General features: G+C 41.4%; 1 protein-coding gene across 4 annotated transcripts in view; it reads left to right on the top strand.

The window, feature by feature from the left end:
* Nucleotides 1-18,594, top strand: part of ksr2 (kinase suppressor of ras 2) — a 131,275-nt gene that overhangs the window by 65,537 nt on the left and 47,144 nt on the right. For all 4 annotated transcript variants that reach the window (XM_023958217.1, XM_023958216.1, XM_023958218.1 and 1 more), the window contains 6 exons: nucleotides 6,789-6,858; nucleotides 7,653-7,736; nucleotides 8,547-8,632; nucleotides 9,438-9,458; nucleotides 9,706-9,815; nucleotides 12,729-12,897. In XM_023958217.1, the coding sequence (XP_023813985.1) occupies nucleotides 6,789-6,858; nucleotides 7,653-7,736; nucleotides 8,547-8,632; nucleotides 9,438-9,458; nucleotides 9,706-9,815; nucleotides 12,729-12,897 (540 nt within the window). The remainder of the gene's footprint in view (nucleotides 1-6,788; nucleotides 6,859-7,652; nucleotides 7,737-8,546; nucleotides 8,633-9,437; nucleotides 9,459-9,705; nucleotides 9,816-12,728; nucleotides 12,898-18,594) is intronic.

Genomic DNA, 18,594 nt, shown 5'->3' with positions numbered 1-18,594 from the left:
AGGTTTTACTTCATCGCACATCACGGCATCTTTCTGAATATTTCACACACAGAGTTTATCCTCTGTCTGCGAGATTTTAAAATATTGTTGCAGACGCTCTGATGTGTTTTTATGCTTTATCTAATTAAAATGTCTCAGCTTTAAGAATCAGAGACAAAAACTTTAGACTGGTCCATGCAGAGAGAGTTAGTTGATTAAATGTTGCGCATTATTACCTTCTAAGAATTATTTTGATCAGTAGAAAGCATAAAGTGTATAGTCAGTCTAAAAGATTCTAATCATCTTTCTTCAGCTGAAGGTTTGTTTTGTGGCCAATGTTTTTTTTTTTTAATATTCATTCTACAATAATGCCAGCTATACAAGCAAACCATCATCGGGTCGGCAGTGGCTCAGGTGGTTGAGCGGGTCGTCCAATGATCGAAGGGTTGGCGGTTCGATCCCCGCTCCCCCCAGCCAACTGTCGTTGTGTCCTTGGGCAAGACACTTCACCCTCCCTGCCTCCAGTGTGGCTCCACTGGTGTGTGAATGTGCATGAATGGTCACGGTGATGGTCAGAGGGGCCGTAGGCGCGAACTGGCAGCCACGGCTCTGTCAGTCTGCCCCAGGGCAGCTGTGGCTACAACAGTAGTTTCATCACTAAGTATGAATGAGGAATGAATAATGGACACAATGTAAGCGCTTTGAGTGACTTGAAAAGTGCAGATAAATCCAATCCATTATTATTATAATCATACTACCACCTCTGTGCCTCACATAGGGAATATGAAATATTTTGTATAACTAGTTGATTGATTTGTTTTATCTTCGAATGAAGGAACCTAATTTAGCTTCTTTTCAGCCCACCTTAATGTTTATGTGATTGGATGTTTACATTCATGTACGTTCATGCTTTATTGATGCCATGCAGATCAAGTGTTTTAATTTTGCAAGATGAAGGTGTAATGTACGTCAAGACAAAATGCTTTTAGTTGACTGAAGTGAGTTCAACACATTTTTATAAATGACAAATTACGTTTGAGCGAAGGTTTGACGATGTTTACGTTCAGCGTTCTGTACCTAAACTTGATGATATACTTGTGCTCAGTTTTGGACGATGAGTTGTAAGTCCGTATCCAGAGACCAACGAGGAGCAGATGATGTCAGTTCCCTGTTTCTATTAAATTATCGGGCTGATTAAAGGGAATTGAGCAATGCATCGGAGTGCAGAGGCTCAGCACCAAGTCCCTGGAGAGGCTGGGAGAGCAGGAGAGGAAGGGTGTTTCAGGAACTGGGAAATGGTGTACAGGACCAGAGCAATGACATTATCATGTCAACAGATGGGGATTACAAGCAGACTTCCAATAATTAACACAATTGACTTGCCTCTCCCCAGATTAAATATGTCAATGTCGATTTCTTATTGGGCTTTGGCAATAAAGCTACCTTAAAAGGGCGCACGAAAGTTTGGATTCCACCTCCTACAAAACACAGTAACAGCTTTGTGTTGCTGTTAACAAATACATAAAATGCGCAGCTTCCAGTGTCATAGATTAATTCACAGGTGTGAGAAAAGTATTTACATACATTCCTATTTGTCATTTTTGTTTGCAAATCCATGCGTCAAACGTAAAAAATACAAATAAAAAGATGCTAAAATGATCCACAGTAAATTAATCATACGGTTATTAAAGGGAAAAAAAACTGCAGTTGAAAAGTATTTGCCCCCACTTTGCAAACTTATGAATACAGCTTTTTCATTTTTTTCCCCACACTCTCAAGGTGTACATTTTTAGATTTCCTAAAAATGGCAAATTTTTATTCACTGGTAGATTTAAAAAACAACAACAAATCTTTCTGAAGAAGCTCTGTTTCCAGGTAAAGCTGAAAGCTTTATGCAAGGACAAAATAGCCTCACATAACTTATCCTTATTAGCATTATTTTTAATCTACAGTCTCACTTTTCTAGTTGTTTTGTTATCTTCCCACACAGACACCCATCAAGCCCCCCCTCACTTCTGTCCTGAAGGAATTCATCTCCCGCTAAAACAACCCAAATCTCATGAATAAATTTACATAGTAGGAAAAACACTCTGTTACCTTGCACTTATCTTTGAGAAGTTATTCCAATATTTATTTTGTCTTCTTAGAGGTTTAACTTACGCAATCACAATTATAATTTATTGTTTAACAATTGTCTTAAAGAATCTTCTTATAACCCCATTCCTCCCCCCAAAACTTCCTTTGGATATCCCAGACGGGGGTGTATTTTGTTTTTTTTTTTAGCAGATTTTAAACTATTTTTTTTTAACCACATAAGAGATTTTTGCCTCCTTTTTTAAAATGTTGAAGGTTTCTCCTGCTGTGATGTCATCTTTTTTTTTTGGGGTGGGGGGCAGTTGGAGAGTTGCTTACTAAGCCAGAAATTCATTTTGACGGGGTGCCTGGGAATGTTGGTACGTTTTTGGGTTTGTGGCTGGGCCAGAATTTCTGTTCAAAGGAGCAGTATTTTTTTAAAAAAAGTTGCCAAAACAATCTGGTCTGTCCAGGACTCCTGCGGGACAGAAAGAGCTGATTATTGATTTTTAAAGCGCAGAATGAGCAGCTTCAGATCCTGCTGGCTGGAGCAGCAGAGCATCTTTTTTCTGTGTTCAGTACACACTGAAAGAGCTCTGAAGGCACTGATACATGGCGCCCCTCGTGTGTCATCAAATGGACAAAAAATGGTGGCGTTGTGTACCGACGTACAAGTGTTTGCCAGCGAGTGACCAGAAGAAAGGTTGACGAGTGAGAGATCCGCTGCGTGTAATGAATCTCAGAGAATCAGGACAGCGTGCTGAAACGGCGTGTCTGTGGCCCTGTGATGGATGGCGACCTTTGCGGGGCTGTAGCCCACCTCCACCCAAAGACAGCTGGGATGGACTCCAGCAACCCCTGCATTCATAATTAGGATAAAGAGGGTGAAGGTAATAGACGAATTGATGAATTTCTTATTGCTGCAAACCTATACCTGTTTAAATGGCTTCAAACTCCAATTTAGGATGGAAATGATTAGGATTGAAAGCAAATAAAAGAAAACTGCAGGAACTAGAAAAGAATCGTTCTTTACAATAAAGGTTTACAGCTGCATTATTATGGCCGAGTGTAAAATTACATATAGTAGACTCGAAGACGGATTCCCTTTTAAAGGCAAGCCAGCTTTTCTTTTTTAAATCACTTTTAATCACATGATACAGAAACGTGTTAAAAACATCTATCTAGTTGTTAGAGTAACAGCAGCATCGGTTGAATACCATAGATCAGGGGTGCCCACACCTTTTGGGCATGTGAGCTACTTTTGAGATGAGAATGTCTCAAAGCTCTACCTCCATATACAGTATATAGTATTTTGAGACTAAAATACTGTTTAATAAAAACATAGTATTATGAACTATTTGTACATAAAATTGTTAATGTACAAATAATTCAAAAACTACACAGTAAGAGTACACAAAATACTTTTGTATTAACAGATGAGGCGTTTTATTACAAAAACAGAAAGCAGTGACTATCGTTTTTCATGCTCTGCTGTAAACCGTGCAATGGGGGCGGAAGGGCAATTCTAAAGTGCGGCTGGCGCCGCGGGAAGCGCTCGAGAAAAGCGTGCTACAGTAAAACACTGCTACCTCATTGAGTTCGGATCCATCGGGCCGGAACCGCGGAGGCTCGCGGGGTGATCCAGGCCTTCATAAACACTCCAGTGTCCGGAGTGGTCTTTTGCCGAGGGCGTGACGTGACGTGACGTGGGGCAGGTGGCGACTTCCTGATGACAGACAGAATTTACAATCAGAGTATTTAAACACGCATGGGCAGTGACGTGTAGATCAGAGGAATGTCCGATTGGCCGTTCTGCATGTCATTCAATTCCTGTACTTCTCGGTGAGGATTTTGATTCGCTGATGGATTTTTTAGAAGTACTTTTTTATTTCTTTGGTTATTTATCTTTGCTGGGCTGTGATCTACCCTTTTGTCCTTGAAGATCGACCGGTCGATTGTGATCGACATAATGAGCACCCCTGCCATAGATAATCAGTTTTTGGTTGTTTTGTAAGTTAATCTTTGTCTTTTGTCTCCAGAATTCACCTTTTTATGTCCATGTGACGCAAACAAAAAGTTGTCCAATCACAAGCAGCTTCCACCAGGTTGGGTCAATCAGGATTTGCTGGAAGTGAACCACAATGAATGATGTAAACTTTGTTTTTTACAGCACTGAAAACAATATCTGAATTACCTGAATACCTGAAATGAATATGACACAAAGACTAAAACTGTCTAAAAGACCCAAAATGCAGGTTTTAATGCTTGAATCTCTTCTGTCTTTTCAGTTTTAGAAGTTTTCTTTCGTTGTTTGCTCCGATCCATTCTGATGCATCCACCATCTTTGTTTTTCCTCCTCCGAGCTGGAAATCTGGCACAAACCTGCACGGCTGGATAGTTCGGATACTGCTCGCCATTTTTGTTGCATCTGTAATATTGGGTTGGGGTTGTGAGGAGGCGTAAGCGAGCGGGAGAGAGTGTGAACAGAGAGCTCTCAGCAATGGGGAGGGGGAGTGGAAGCAGGGTTGCTCAACACAAACAGTCCTTTCTGCAAATCAGAAGCAAATTTCTAATAAACTACTGTCGCTCTGCAGAAACTATGTCCATAGAAAACAACATTGAATTTCTGGCTAAAAACATCCTATTCGTATAGAAAAGTACGCTTTAAAATTACATCAAAAGATGATTAGAGTGGGACTCTTAATGCCCTATGAATAACACATCTAGATTGTGTCCATTTAGATAGAGAATTGGACTCTATCGCATCGCCACTAAGTTAGTTGAATCTTTTATGTACCGATTCATAGACCATGTATGAAGATGTGTATTGTATATTGTGAGTGGGAAAGATACACAACCAAAGTAGAACACCTGTATGATCACTCAACAGCAGGAACAGCAAACGGCTGGATTTGGACTGAGGTTGCTATGTCTATTAAAGGTCTGCAGCACAACTCAACACAATCAGCTGTCAAAATCTTTAGACTTTTCAATGAAAAATATCTCAGCACTTTTTTGGCGTTTCATTTTGCAGGTTTTTCTGTAAATTGAAAATTTCCTAAAAGACATTTGTGGTGTACTCTGCTGTTCTCTAAAAACCACGATGAGCATAAACACATTTGAAAGCCGTTGCCTTTATTTCCAATAAAATCCTAACAATTTTTCAAATTGCACCTCTATGTCTGACCTGTTATTTTTTTCAACAGTACATAAAGATTTCTGTTCTGTCATTCAATCACTGCACAATGTGCTATCATGCTATCATTACCACATCCAGCCACCTTTCCAGTTAATGCTGTGTGGGCCGCCATTCTCACCTGTCAATAAGAGGTGACGCATTAGCGTAACAGCCGGCTCACTCCGTGCACTAATGGACAAGCATAATGTTTTAGGAATTCTTTTTAAAGTCAGAAAAACACAACTGAGGATAATGTCTTGATTCTTTTTAGAGGACTACAGTGAGTTTTTCACCCGTAACAAAAAAATACCCTTTTTTATATTAAATGCACATTTTTTCAACTAAATGTAAATGTTAAATCGTTTTAGCCGATTGAAGGTGAGCTTTCAATCACCTGAAACTTAAAAAGAATTCCAATTGTGTGGTTTATCCCTGATCTCAGATGTCAAGATAGTCAAGTATTTTAGTCATGGAAAAAGTATAATCTTTTTTTATTTTTATTTTTATTTATGGACAAATTTTGGATCTTTCCATGTTTTTTCTACTGAAATTCCTCTAAGAACACGTTTTTACAGAAAAAGAATGTTCTTGTTGGGCACTATTTTCCAAAGATCCGTGTTTTATTGAAACCACTTTTAAACATGATCTTCCTGATACCTTGTGTTCTCATGCAACCCTACCCTTACCACACTATCACACTCCTACCTCCATGCTGTAATGTAGCAACTGCAGATTGTTGGATCATTTGTCTCATTGTGGTTCTACCCACATGTTTTTGTTTTCTACCCAAACATATTCTTTAATAAAATATAATCCCCTTCTTTTACTTTTAAAGGGGGCGGTCTGGTGGGATAGTGGTTAGCACTCTTTCCCCCACAACAAGAATATGATGGTTCAAATCCCAGCTAAGACCCCTCTGTGTGGTCTCTCTCCAGCTTCCTCCCACAGTCCAAAAATATGCTTTATAGATGAATTGGTATCTCTAAATTGCCCCTAGGTGTGGGTGTTTGTGTAAGTTTGGCCCTGCCACAACTGGAAACCTGTTCAAGTTGTACCCCACCTTTGCCCAACAGTCTCTGGGTAGGCTCCAGCAACCTTGTGACTCCAAAAGGATTCATCAGGTTCTGAAGATTGATGGATGGAAGGAACCAAATGGGTTAACTTAAGGCAGTTTATTGTAGATTTTTCAACTAAATTGTGCATTTAAATCAATTGCTTGTTTGAATCAGTTCTTTATTAGTTGTTAGTTTGTTAGTTAGTTTGCTTTATCTGAGAAAATCATCTTTCAGGTGTGTGTTTTCAGTCTGTGATCAGACTAGTAGTCAATTACTTCTACAAGCAATTCCATATTTATTTATTAAACAAACACATTTATACCTGGAAAGTGTTGATATTGGAATATTTGAATCTGACGCAGAGCAGATAATTGAAGTTCTTGTTAAAGAATCTGTAATTGTCACATTTGATGAAAGCTGGAGGACATTAGGCGGATTCTCAAAGCTGCTCTGTCAGGATGACTATTTCAATGACAAAATCTTTCTTTCTGTTTTGTCTCCAGACACACTTTCAGTGCCTCGCTGGTCCCCACAGATCCCTCGAAGAGATCTGGGAAACTCAATAAAACACAGGTGAATCTTTTTTTTTTATTATTATTATTATTCATCAATCATCAATTTGCAGAGCTGGTTGCTCCATGTAAATGCAATAGAACTTTTTCACATTTTTAAACTTTTGCATTTAATTTCTAAATTGCAAAGACATTGAAATAATTTCTTCATTCAGAAGATATGGGACTTCATAACTGACTCTCCATTAAGTAAATGTGTTGGCAGGATTTGGCTGCAGCGAGTTATGTCTCATTTAAAGTAAAGGAGGAGCCTGATAAAGAGACGTGGATTCTGTCAGGCAGCATTAGTCACCTGTCATTAGCCAGGCGGCGCATCAGTAAATGCTGCCAGCAGTCACAAACGTGCTCGCAGGAAATCCCGCCGTGGACTTGTTTGCTGAAGAAGGAGGCTTGGAGTGTTGGAGACTCTGAAAGCTCCTCATGCAGGATTAGGGTTGTATTGACGTGAACCTTTTGGACTTGGTCTGAACCGCAGTATTAACGGGCAAGACGTTTATTTGGTTGAGCTCACTGCAGGACAGAAAATGAAAATTGCCAAAATTAAATCAGTGGGTGAGGAAGATTGGAGAGGTAAACAAACACTGCATCTTTAGGCCTCTATTATCCTTGCAGTTGGACTCAGATGGGAGAATGATCTTTAATATTCCACCCGGATTAAGGATAATTGAGGAACAATGTTGAGAATTTTTTTACAGAATACATTTTTACACATGATACACAGATGCACGACCAGATAAATGTTAATGACTCCTTCTGTTATAATCCTGTTTAAATCTTGTTCCGTCTTTTTTGCAGGTTTTCCACAAAGTACTGGATGTCACAGACATGCATAGTATGTGGAAAGGGAATGTTGTTTGGACTAAAGTGTAAAAATTGCAAGTAGGTATCAGTATTTTTAAAATAAAGAGGCCAAAATTGCAGCTTCAATAACTCTGATTTGACCTTGCATGTTAAAATAAAAACATATAAGATGTGTTTCTCTTAAAGAAGCTGCTGTCTTGCTTTCGGAAAAGTTAATTTGGTCTGTTTTGCTCTTGAATACTTTTTGAATTTTGATGATTTTACCTTTTCTTAACGCATTGGTTCTAAAACAGCACTGTAAACCCGAATAGGTTCAGTCAACTCAAAATTTATGAGGAACCTAATTACATATTTTTTTTAAAGTTATCTTACTTAAAAATTACAAGTTAATCAGAACTAAAAATGTTTGAGTTGACACTTTATCTAAATGTAAACTATTTACCCTGTGGGTCATGGGCCTGCCAGACCAGTGGTGTGAAGAAAGCCAGACATCCGATGCATGCAAACTCCACACAGAAAGGTGGACTGTTAGTGGTCCCCAACTGGGACTTGAACCTTTCTGAGGCAGGAGCACTAACCGCTGTTATTCAGTATGTCGAGGATTTCTTAATGATGTAATCACGTCTATTTACTTTTAAGTTTTGACACAATGGTTTCATTTACTCAAAATGTTTTAGTCCAATAAAGATATAACGAGTCAAAGTTGAATCGGCTCATAGATTTTAAGCTGAATTGACTTGGTTGCTACTTTTGAGTTCTATGATAATAAAACTTTTGTGCTCATTGTACTGTTCGGGTTTACAGTGAGGTTTAGCTCTGCATGGTTGAATAACAATCAGAAAATGAGCATTTTCATTATTTATATTTTGTATTTTTGCATGCACTTAGGCTGAAGTGCCACAACAAATGCACCAAAGAAGCCCCGCCTTGCCATTTACTGATCATACAGCGAGGTGGAAGAGAATCCTTCAGAGGTATTATGACGCAAAGCTGCTTTTTTTTTTTAAATCAACTTGTTTATGTTGATTGTGTAAGCACTTTACTAATGCAAAGTTTTTGTATATCAGCACTAAACTGCTTTTATCCACTTCAAAATTCCTTGGAATTACATGAACTGCATAAACGTTTAAAGGGTTGCGGTAATTTAAAGAGCGTTAACACCAAAGCGAAAGCTCCGGTGTTAAAGGGTTGATATCATTTAGGCAAGTTTGACTCAAGTCAGACCCAGTCCAGAACCATTTTATGGAAGCATTTCTGCGGAATAATTAAAAACAAAAGTCAATACCGGGAATGCTTTTTCATTTTCAAAATGAAGCTGCATTTGTTGACTCAAAATTTAAAAAAAAGCAGCAATCAGCCAAACCGCTTTTTCCTTTTCTTCTTCAACATCGCTCATTCTGTCACTTAATTCAAATGATAAGGACAATGGTATTTGTCATTTCCTTTTCAAAAAGTGCTTTAGTAAATGTGTAGCAAATTTCAATTAGAAATATCTAATTTGACCATTAAAATGGATTAGCAGAAATGCTTTTTCATTTTCACAATGAGCTCTCATGATTACTCATTTATCGGAGCATGCAGAATATATTAGAAAAGGAAACCTTTCTGTGCCTGGAAATGAAATAACTGAAAAGCTAAGCCACTTCGGATGAACCAATATTCAAGCATGATATACTGTTTATTTTGATGAATTGCTATACAGAAGACATTATCAGCACTGAAAGTAAAGTTTCTCTGTTTCTTCTCTCTGCTCTGCTCCTTCTCGTCCGTCTGAATAAGATCAACAAGGAATGACTCAAGGTAAAGAGCACTAATTAGACATCTTCTGCTGCTTTAATAAGACAGCGTACCCATTTGTTAGTCTTCTTCAGGAAACTTTTTTCTGCTTTGTAATGGAAAGACATTGTAGAGAAGATGATTTGTACATTTCTGACGTTAGAGAAAGCGCCCACTGCATTTTGTTTTGCCATGGTGCCAACATTTGTTCGGTTTCCCACAATGCTTCATTGTTCCTTTGTGCTCTTTTTTTTTTCTTCTATCTGTGCAGTAGCTCGTCTGGTACGGACTGAATCAGTGCCGTGTGATATCAACAACCCGCTCAGGTACACAGACCTGCACATCAGTCAGACGCTCCCCAAAACCAACAAAATCAACAAGGTAAGCACAAAGAATAAGCCGTGAACTCAGATGAGTGTGGAACCTGTCTGACATGTCAGATTTTTAGGAGCTGGTTATGAGTCACTGTGTATTTCCCAGGGGAAGAGCAAACAGCCAGAAAAACTCTTTAGCAGCGCTGATGTTTGCACAGATGGATTTGTATTCGTACGCTGAATATTTTACAGCAAGCCGTTCTCACAGTTGACGCTCAGTTCGGGAGAAAAGTTTGTCACAGGAGTCCCCGCTGTGAAACAAACATGCATGTTTAACAAGGATTTGTGGAAGCAAACATCAGGATGACACCATCACTAAAGCAGAAGCTTTTCTATTTTCTCCTTCACAACAAAACAAAAGTAAAACAAAACCCTGTTGCATTTTGAACCTATGAGAGTTGAGGCAGCAGGAGCTTTATGTTAGGAGGAAACCTTGCTTTAATCATGCCATGGACAGCAAAAACACATCTGGGGACATCGCTAGATTAGTTATTGATTTTCATCTTAATTTCAAAAGGTTGAAAAAAAAAACAGGAAAACACCAGCCGCCCAGAGCTTTATTGGCTTAAAAGGTTGTTCTCTAATTTGAAGAATTGAGAATCATCTTTAAAAGTGGTTTGTGTATCTTGGGAGGGGGGGGTACACCTTTTGGAAATGTCCACAAGACAATTCTGAACTGTTTTACTCCACATCATCCGTGACAATGAAACGAAGAAAACATTTGTGAAAAATCGAGAAACTCTTGTTCTGTGACCGAACAGAGGATCCACAAACACTTTGGTTTCTCGGTTCACAGAAGTCTGGAATTGAAAACAGCAGAGTAGAAGGCCAACACAATGAAATGATCGAAAATATGTTTTGTCATTGTTATTAATGTTAAAACAGCAGCTCTTTAAGCTGAGGTGCTATTACTACTGTTTAAAGGAGCTTGTATTGATGAGATTCCACGGTTCAGTCGCTTAATTCTTCACTCTGTAACAAGGTGAATCTAGTCTCCTCTGACTGGTGGGTTTCTCTGGGGAACTGTTTTTGTTGGCTTAGCATTTAGAGGGGTGGCCTGCCATGTGACTATTTCCTCATTTGTGTCTGTCACATTAAGGAAAGGTTTTTGTGTTCTTAATTGACCTGCAGTAAAATCATGGGTGAAATCATTCCCCCTTTGTGAACTCTGGAACATTTACCTTTAGTCATCATCACACTCAAGAAACAAGCAAAAGTTGAGTTTTGACCTTTCGACTTGGTGTATTATGAATGCATGACAAAGTAGGAAACCAAAGCCACAGACAAAAAACAAAGAAAAACACAGAAATTGTGATAGATGTGTACATTTTAGCTCTTAGAGTCACTTTAAAGTTGGTTTTGTGCTTTAAGCATTGATCTGGTTTCTTCTTGGGTTCATAAACTTATGAGGTATAAAAAGGTGTTGAAGTGTGAAAGCAACCCCAGACCATCACACTACCACCACCGAGTGAAGTTACTGATTTAAAAATGATTTAATCTGCATTAAATTACTTTTGTACAGTGTTTACTACTTCTGCACCCAATGCTGCATTTTTATTCTTAGTAACTTATTCATCATTTCTTTCTTTTGTGTAAGAATACCATTGATACAACTAAGTAAACTCTCCTTTTTATTAATCTGAAGTATAAATTAGATCTGAAACATTTCTCTCTAGAGTTCAGATGTTGGCCCAAACCTAAACTTCACAGATGGTATTTCAAATATTTGCAAGTCATAAATCAAGAAGATAATCAAGGCTGAAAGTGTTTGAAATTTCCTCTAATAAGCCAGCAGTTCATTGATATGATTATGAAAAATAATTGTTTGTGCACTGATTGTAACTAAAAATATGATTACATTTGGTAATTACATTTCCAAACCCTCCACATCGGCATGCTCATTTGAAAAATTTCTATTTTATTGTCTGCTGCTTGTGCACCTGAGCGTAGCAGGCCTGTCAATCACTCTGCATATGATATCAAATTCTCATCTAAATTTAATGACGTGCTAGGTGCAGGTGATAATCTGGGCCGGAAATGTGAAATGCATTTAAAGGAAAAGGAAATGCAGAAATAAAAATGACATAAAACACCAGAGGCATGCTGATTTGAGGCTGCACATTAAAGCTTGCATCTACTTTGCATTGTGCTTCCCAAAGCTGCCTCTGGATTGATTTTTCTCTTTCAAAGAAGAAGCATCGATTTCCCTTCATTCACACCCACATAGAAAATTAACAAGCAGAGATGGAAGAAGATAATCTATCAAGCTAAAAGGTTTGGAGTCAATTTTTTGTCTGCGGTTATCGCTGCGTTTCAGGGGGAAACCTTCAACTGCTGTTGCATTCAAAGGTTATCAGAGATTTAGAAGCTGACGGCTTGAGAAAAAGAAAATATTTGCTTTGATTTTAGTCCTTTGGATACAAATTGAATCAATAGATTTAAAAAACGGAAAACTTTTACTTTAAAATATATTAAAGTGCAATTATTATCTGTTATTTAGCTGTTTTTATTTAAAAATCCAGTTTGTGGTTTTAACTTCTGCTTTTGTGTGCTTTCTGAACCTTTTAATCGCTTAAACTTCCTTATTGTAATCTATTTAGATCTTTTTAAACACGGGTTTTACTGTAAAGTCAACTTGATGAATGAAATACCAAGAAATTCTGCAGAGTGCTTTGGGAGGAAATCAGTTTTTTAAAGTTTTCAACAACATAACAAGCAGAAAAAAACAAAACAAATACGACAACTTCTCATGATGGATTCCTTCTGTCAGGCAAATTCAAAGCTCCCAAGCTGCTTTGTTTCTTGTGACAAAGTTAATTTACTGGAAGTTGTGCCCGAAAGGAACAAAACCCAATCAAGAAACAACAAAGCCGAAACGCCACAAATTCTGACATCAATTCTTTTTTTGGTCTCCTTTCAGGATCACATCTCTGTTCCATACCAGCCAGACTCCAGCAGTAATCCATCATCCACCACCTCATCAACTCCATCCTCTCCGGCTCCGCCTTTGCCCAGCAGCGCCACGCCCCCGTCGCCACTGCATCCCTCCCCGCAGTCGGCACGACAACAGAAACAGTTCAACCTAACAGGTACGAGGGACTTTTTGTCATTTCAATCCGAAATGTTTAAAAAAATCCCAACATTTTTTTAAAATAATGACTGTCATTCATGGATTAACGGTCCCACTTTGGGAACAAAATTTTACATTATTAATCAAATTGGGGAAAAAATGAAAAAGTTTGGTAAAGTGATCGTATTTGTCACATGTTATTTGCCAGGACGCTCTTGCAAAAGAGATTTTTAATCTCAATAAGTTTTTTTTTTTTAATCCTGGTTAAATGAAAGTGAATAAAAATAAAAACATGTGCCAAAATAGTTAAAAATGCATGAAGCATCTAACTGGAGAGAAAGTTTGCCTGCAGCACTTCAAGCTACAAAATGGACAATTTGTTCATGTAATTTTCTTTAAAAAATCATTCTGATCAGTCATTTTTCATATGCTTAAATTCACTTTTAGCCTTTTTTAGGACCTTTTTTTGGACAAATATTTTCCCCTTTACTGAAAAGAATTGCATGGCTGAATGCGTGGCTATTGTTATCAGTTGGGGGTATTAATTTATCCCCCTGTTGTTTTTGTGACATGTTTGAAAAAAACAAAACACTTAACAGCCCCCAAATGTTCTCATTCAGAACCCAAAGACGGTTGGAGACAGCTTCCTGTGGCCATCAGAAAAACTAAAAACATATGTTTTCAGTTCTAGCAGCCACATTTGGGCCCACAATCATAATAATAATAATTTAGCAAAATGAAATCTTTTACTAAGGGAATAAATCCTTAAGCCCAGTGATGGACAGGTAAAGACTTCGGGGTGAACCTTGCCTTTGCACTTTATTAACAGAATAAACTGGAACTCTGTGACCCCCAACTGAAATAAGGCAAATTTAAAAAATGAATGGATGAAATAAATTATATGAAACAAAGAAATACCTTAAATACCCATTTTCTCTAAAACATTAAGTGAGCCGACATGATAAATGATTTTTTACTAATAATATATGTTTCCTATTTTATTGACATATTGATTTTACTTCCAACATCTACACATACAGAAATTAAGATGAACATGTAAATAAAACTTGTAAATATAATGTTGCTTCTCCATTAGTTCTCTTTTTCTTTTTTTTTTTTTTTTTTTTTTTTTTTTTTTTACCTTGTCCTGTCCAACAGCTGGGCAAACAGATGAGAGCTGAGGGCCTCTTGTGTTGGACATATTTTACTTTAACAAGAGGGGTTATTAATCTTCAGACAAACCAAAGGTATGTCTGAATAAACCCCTTTTTGTAATTGAGGCCAAACTTTATTAATTTCAAACATGTTTGAAGATCTTTGGTGTTGGACCGGACGGAAAAGGAAAGAGGGGAAGAAGAGAGAGGGACGTTAGAAAGAGGGGGGGAAGGAGGGTGATAGTAGGAGGGGAAGGGGGATAAGACCATGAAGCAGCATAGAGCAACAAGTTTACTGGTTGTTAATCACCATGGTAAGGCTCAAATGCAGTACAAAAAGTGCGGAGCCTGTCCACACACACACCCAAGTGTCAAACACACCTGCTAGTTGCAAAAATGTCCATCTGTCGACATGTACACAAAACAGATAGTGCTCACACGCATACTTATGCCTTAAAACCAACTAGTGTGAAACATTTCAGTCATTCAGTCACGCAAACCGCCAGTGCAAAGGTGAGCCAACACCCGTGCTCAGGTGAGTGCTCATGTTCTTCTAATATGGATGGTGGAATGTGTAAAGAAGGAAGGAGAGCGCCCAGCCATCCCCACCCCAAGACCCCCACCGCAGCAGCAGCGGCAGCCGGAATCCCCCCACGCCACACGGAAACCGGCAGGGAACAACCGCCGCCCGGGCGACCAAGCCCGCCACCCAGGCCAGGGCCAGCAGGACCGCCGCAAGGCCCCCCAGAGCCAGAGAGCAGGGAGGCACAGAGGGAAAGAGAGGGCCGCCCCAGCCCAACCAGGAGAACAGCCCCCCCGCCGCGCCGGGAGAGCCCAACGCAGGGCCCCACCGGAGAGGGACGCCCACAGCCCCAGATGAGCACCCCACCACCACCCAGGAGTTCCGGGCATCCCCCCGCCCCAACCCCAGGTACGAGCCAGGACCCCCCAAGGGAGACCCGCCCCGCACTCCAGGCAGCCATCCGCCCGGCCCACGGTTGGTCCAGGGAGGAGCAAGGCAGGGGCCCGCCGCCCCCGCCCAGGAGGGGGGAACCCCGGGGAAAAAAGAGGGCCCACAAGGGGTGTTGTAAATATGGCCCGACCAGGCTCGGCCACAGTTGGAAGTTAGGCGGGGCCCAGCGCTCAGGAGCAAGGACCAGAACCCACCCCCCCGGGACACTCAACACCCCCGGCTCAGATGTAATGTGAACCCCCCCACCGCGCGGAGAGAGCACCGCCGGGCCCAGGAAGCCGGCACCCCGGGGACACGGCCGCCGCTCCAAAGGGGCCCGTACCCCCCACCAGGGAAGAGGCAGGGGACAGATGGTCCTAGGTCCCACCTTCCTTGCAAAATGTGTGTGCGTATATGTGTGTTTAAGAGGGTGTGTGTGTGCATGTGTGTGTGTTTATGTTGGGATGTATATATTGAGGGGGGAGGGGTGTGTGTACTAAGGGGGGTGCAGTTAAAATTGGCGGGTAGGGCACTAAGGGGACATCTCCTGATTACTCACAGTGATGTCCCCTCACCCTCCCCACCAAGGGGCCCTAAATGTCTAAGGTGCGGTTAAAATTGGCGGGTAGGGTGCTAGGAGGACATCTGCTGCTTGCTGGCAGTGATGTCCAAGCACCCCCCCTACCAAGGGCCCTACATGTCTAAGGTGCAAATAAAACCGAAAGAGGGGGGGCCCACTCCATACGGCAGCCATAGGAGGGGGGGCCACTGCCTAGTAAACCCCCCCCCCCAAGGCCCATCGCAGGCTAATCCCCCCACCCCCTCACCCTATTATGAGGTTATATGAGGAAGGGGGTAAGTTGGGGACAGCTGGTAGACTGTCCCCCGGTGGTCAAACAGCTGTCCCCCGCCCCCCCCCCCCAGCAAGGGGGCCAGGCCCACCCAGCCCAGGGGCCCCACCCCCGGAGGCGCCGACACCCCAGGCCCAGCACCACCCACCCCACACAGAGGGAGAGGAGCCAGAAAGCGCCGGCCCCCCCCGGAGCAAGCCCAGGCCCCCACCCCCAAACGCCGGCCCTAGAAGAGCTCTGGTCAGGCCTCGACGGGACCGAGGCAGCCAACCGGCCGGGGAAACCGCCGATGGCCTCAGCGGAGACCCCGACCCGTCAACCCCCCCTGCCCCGTACCAATAGTGGCCCCCCCCCTCCCCCAGAATGCCCCCCCACAGGACAGGGCCGACAAGACCCCCCACCCCACCCCCCCCAGACCCCGCAGCCGAAGCGGATGACACCCAGAGCGCCCGGGGGCCCCAAGAGGGTTGTCCCGTCCCGCCCCAGAGCCAGGGAAGGGCTGATCCCAGCCCCAGGCGTAGATGGGAAGCCCATCCAGTGCCGCTGGGCCCCCCCCCCCGAGCAGCGCCCCCCGCCAACCCCCCCCAGCACAGGCAAAGGGACCACCCCCCCAAGCCAAGCCAGAACACCCCCCCCCCCCCACCACGCACCCCCACACCCAAGCCCAGAGGACCACGCAGCGCCCCAGCCCGCCCCACCCCGGCGCCGGACCCGACCCCCCGACCAACGGAGCCCCCACCACCCCCCGCCAGGCACCGGAGGCCCCGGCCCCCACCCCAGCCCACGGCAGAAGGGCAAGGAGCAGCGACGACCAGGCCCCCCCATCCCCTAAGTCATGGAGTCAGCTATGGGAGACCAGAGAGACCGAATTCTTTCAAAGTTACTTGAACCTTGGGCTGACATTTTTTCCAAGCTGATCTGATCAAGCAGCAGATTTCTGTGTTGACTTATATTTATATTTTTCTTGCTTTTCCAATTTGTTAAAATAGTTTTTTTAGCAATGCAAAGAGTTATGAAAATGATAGAGCCTAATCCTCCTTCTACATCGATGGCACTCATGTCACCAAGCACACAAAGTGACGGTGAAGCTGTGATTGAAACCTTAAGCCAGACTGATAAATCGGCACATACCTGCTGCCAGAGAGCCTGGACAGGCGTGCAGAACCACAGTGCATGCATGTAATTGTCGGGTAGATTACTGTCACAGTGCTGACAAATGTCTGAGTTGCTGAGACCCATCTTGAACATCCTCTGTCCAGTGTAGTAAATTCTGTGAAGGGTTTTAAAATGGATTAGCTGCAGATTTGGACTTTTTGTCAGTTTAAAGGTGTTTAGACAAAGTTCTGACCAAAAGCTTTCATCTGTGCTGATGCTCAAATCCGCATCCCATTTTGTTGTCGGAAGTGAAATGTTATTATCTAAATTACATAAAAGTTTGTATATTTTGGAGAGAGTTTTATTCATTGAGAAATTGATCAGAGTGGTAACTACATCTGGTAGCTTTAAATCGTTGTCTCTGTATTTAAATTTTTTAGTAATGCTTGATTTAAGTTGCTGATATTCCAAGAAGTTATTTATTCCATGTTTGTCTTGAAGTTCCTGGGGAGTTATGAATCTTCTATCAATAATTACGTGCTCTAGTTGTTTTATGCCCCCTGCTTGCCAAGCTGGGAAGTGGATAATTTTTTTGTTTATGAGGATGTCTGGATTGTTCCAGATGGGTGTCATTTTGCACGGTTGAATTGATGATTTTGATATTTTGAGAAATTCCCACCAGGCTGTTAAAGTGGCGTTTATATTAATAGTTTTGAAACAATCCTGTTTTTTAACTGTTTGGCTAATAAATGGAAGATCTGACAGGTTGATCTTTCCACATAACGCCTGTTCCAAGTCTAACCATGAGTTGGTTTCTGGATTATTTTTTAACCATTTTAAGATGTATTGTAATCTATTTGCAAGAAAGTATTTGTGGAAATTAGGTAATTCTAATCCTCCACAGCTTTTTGCAGATTTTAAAGTTTTTAGACTAATTCTTGCAGGTTTATTGTTCCATAAAAAGCTTGATATGGATGAGTCTAATGTTTTGAACCATTTTAGTGGCGGTTGTGTGGGAATCATTGAAAAGAGATAATTAACTTTGGGTAAGATTTTCATTTTTACCGTGGCTACCTTGCCCATAAGGGACAGAGGCAGGTTGGTCCAGCGTGTTAGATCGTCCTGTATGTTTTTCAGTAATGGGGTGTAGTTTAGCTGCACCAGTTCTGATAGTTTGGGGGAAAAATTGATACCTAGATATTTGATATTTCCTGATTTAACTGGTATTGTGAGTCTTTGCTCCGCATTATTGTTCAGTGGTAATAAAACAGACTTATTCCAATTAATGGAATAGTCTGATATAGAGGAGAATTCATTAATGATTGTTGCCGTTTCATTTACAGAATGTAAATTACTTAAAAACAGTAATATGTCATCTGCATAGAGACTAATTTTATGATGGCTGTGTTTAGTTTTGATTCCTTTAATGCTTTCATTCTGTCTTATTGCTGCAGCTAAAGGCTCAATGAATATAGCAAAAAGAGAAGGAGAGAGTGGGCAGCCCTGTCTGGTTCCTCTTCCGAGAAAAAACCTGTTTGAAGTCTGTTTATTAGTTCTAACTGATGCATTGGGGTTGTGATATAATATTTTGATCCATTTGATGAATGCTTCTCCAAAACCAAACTTATGGAGGCGGCAATAAGGAACTTCCAGTTTACTCTGTC

This window comes from Oryzias latipes, chromosome 9 (assembly GCF_002234675.1).
Source record: "Oryzias latipes chromosome 9, ASM223467v1".
In the NCBI taxonomy this organism is placed as follows: Eukaryota; Metazoa; Chordata; class Actinopteri; order Beloniformes; family Adrianichthyidae; genus Oryzias; species Oryzias latipes.
This window is presented reverse-complemented; position numbering and strand designations above follow the sequence as displayed.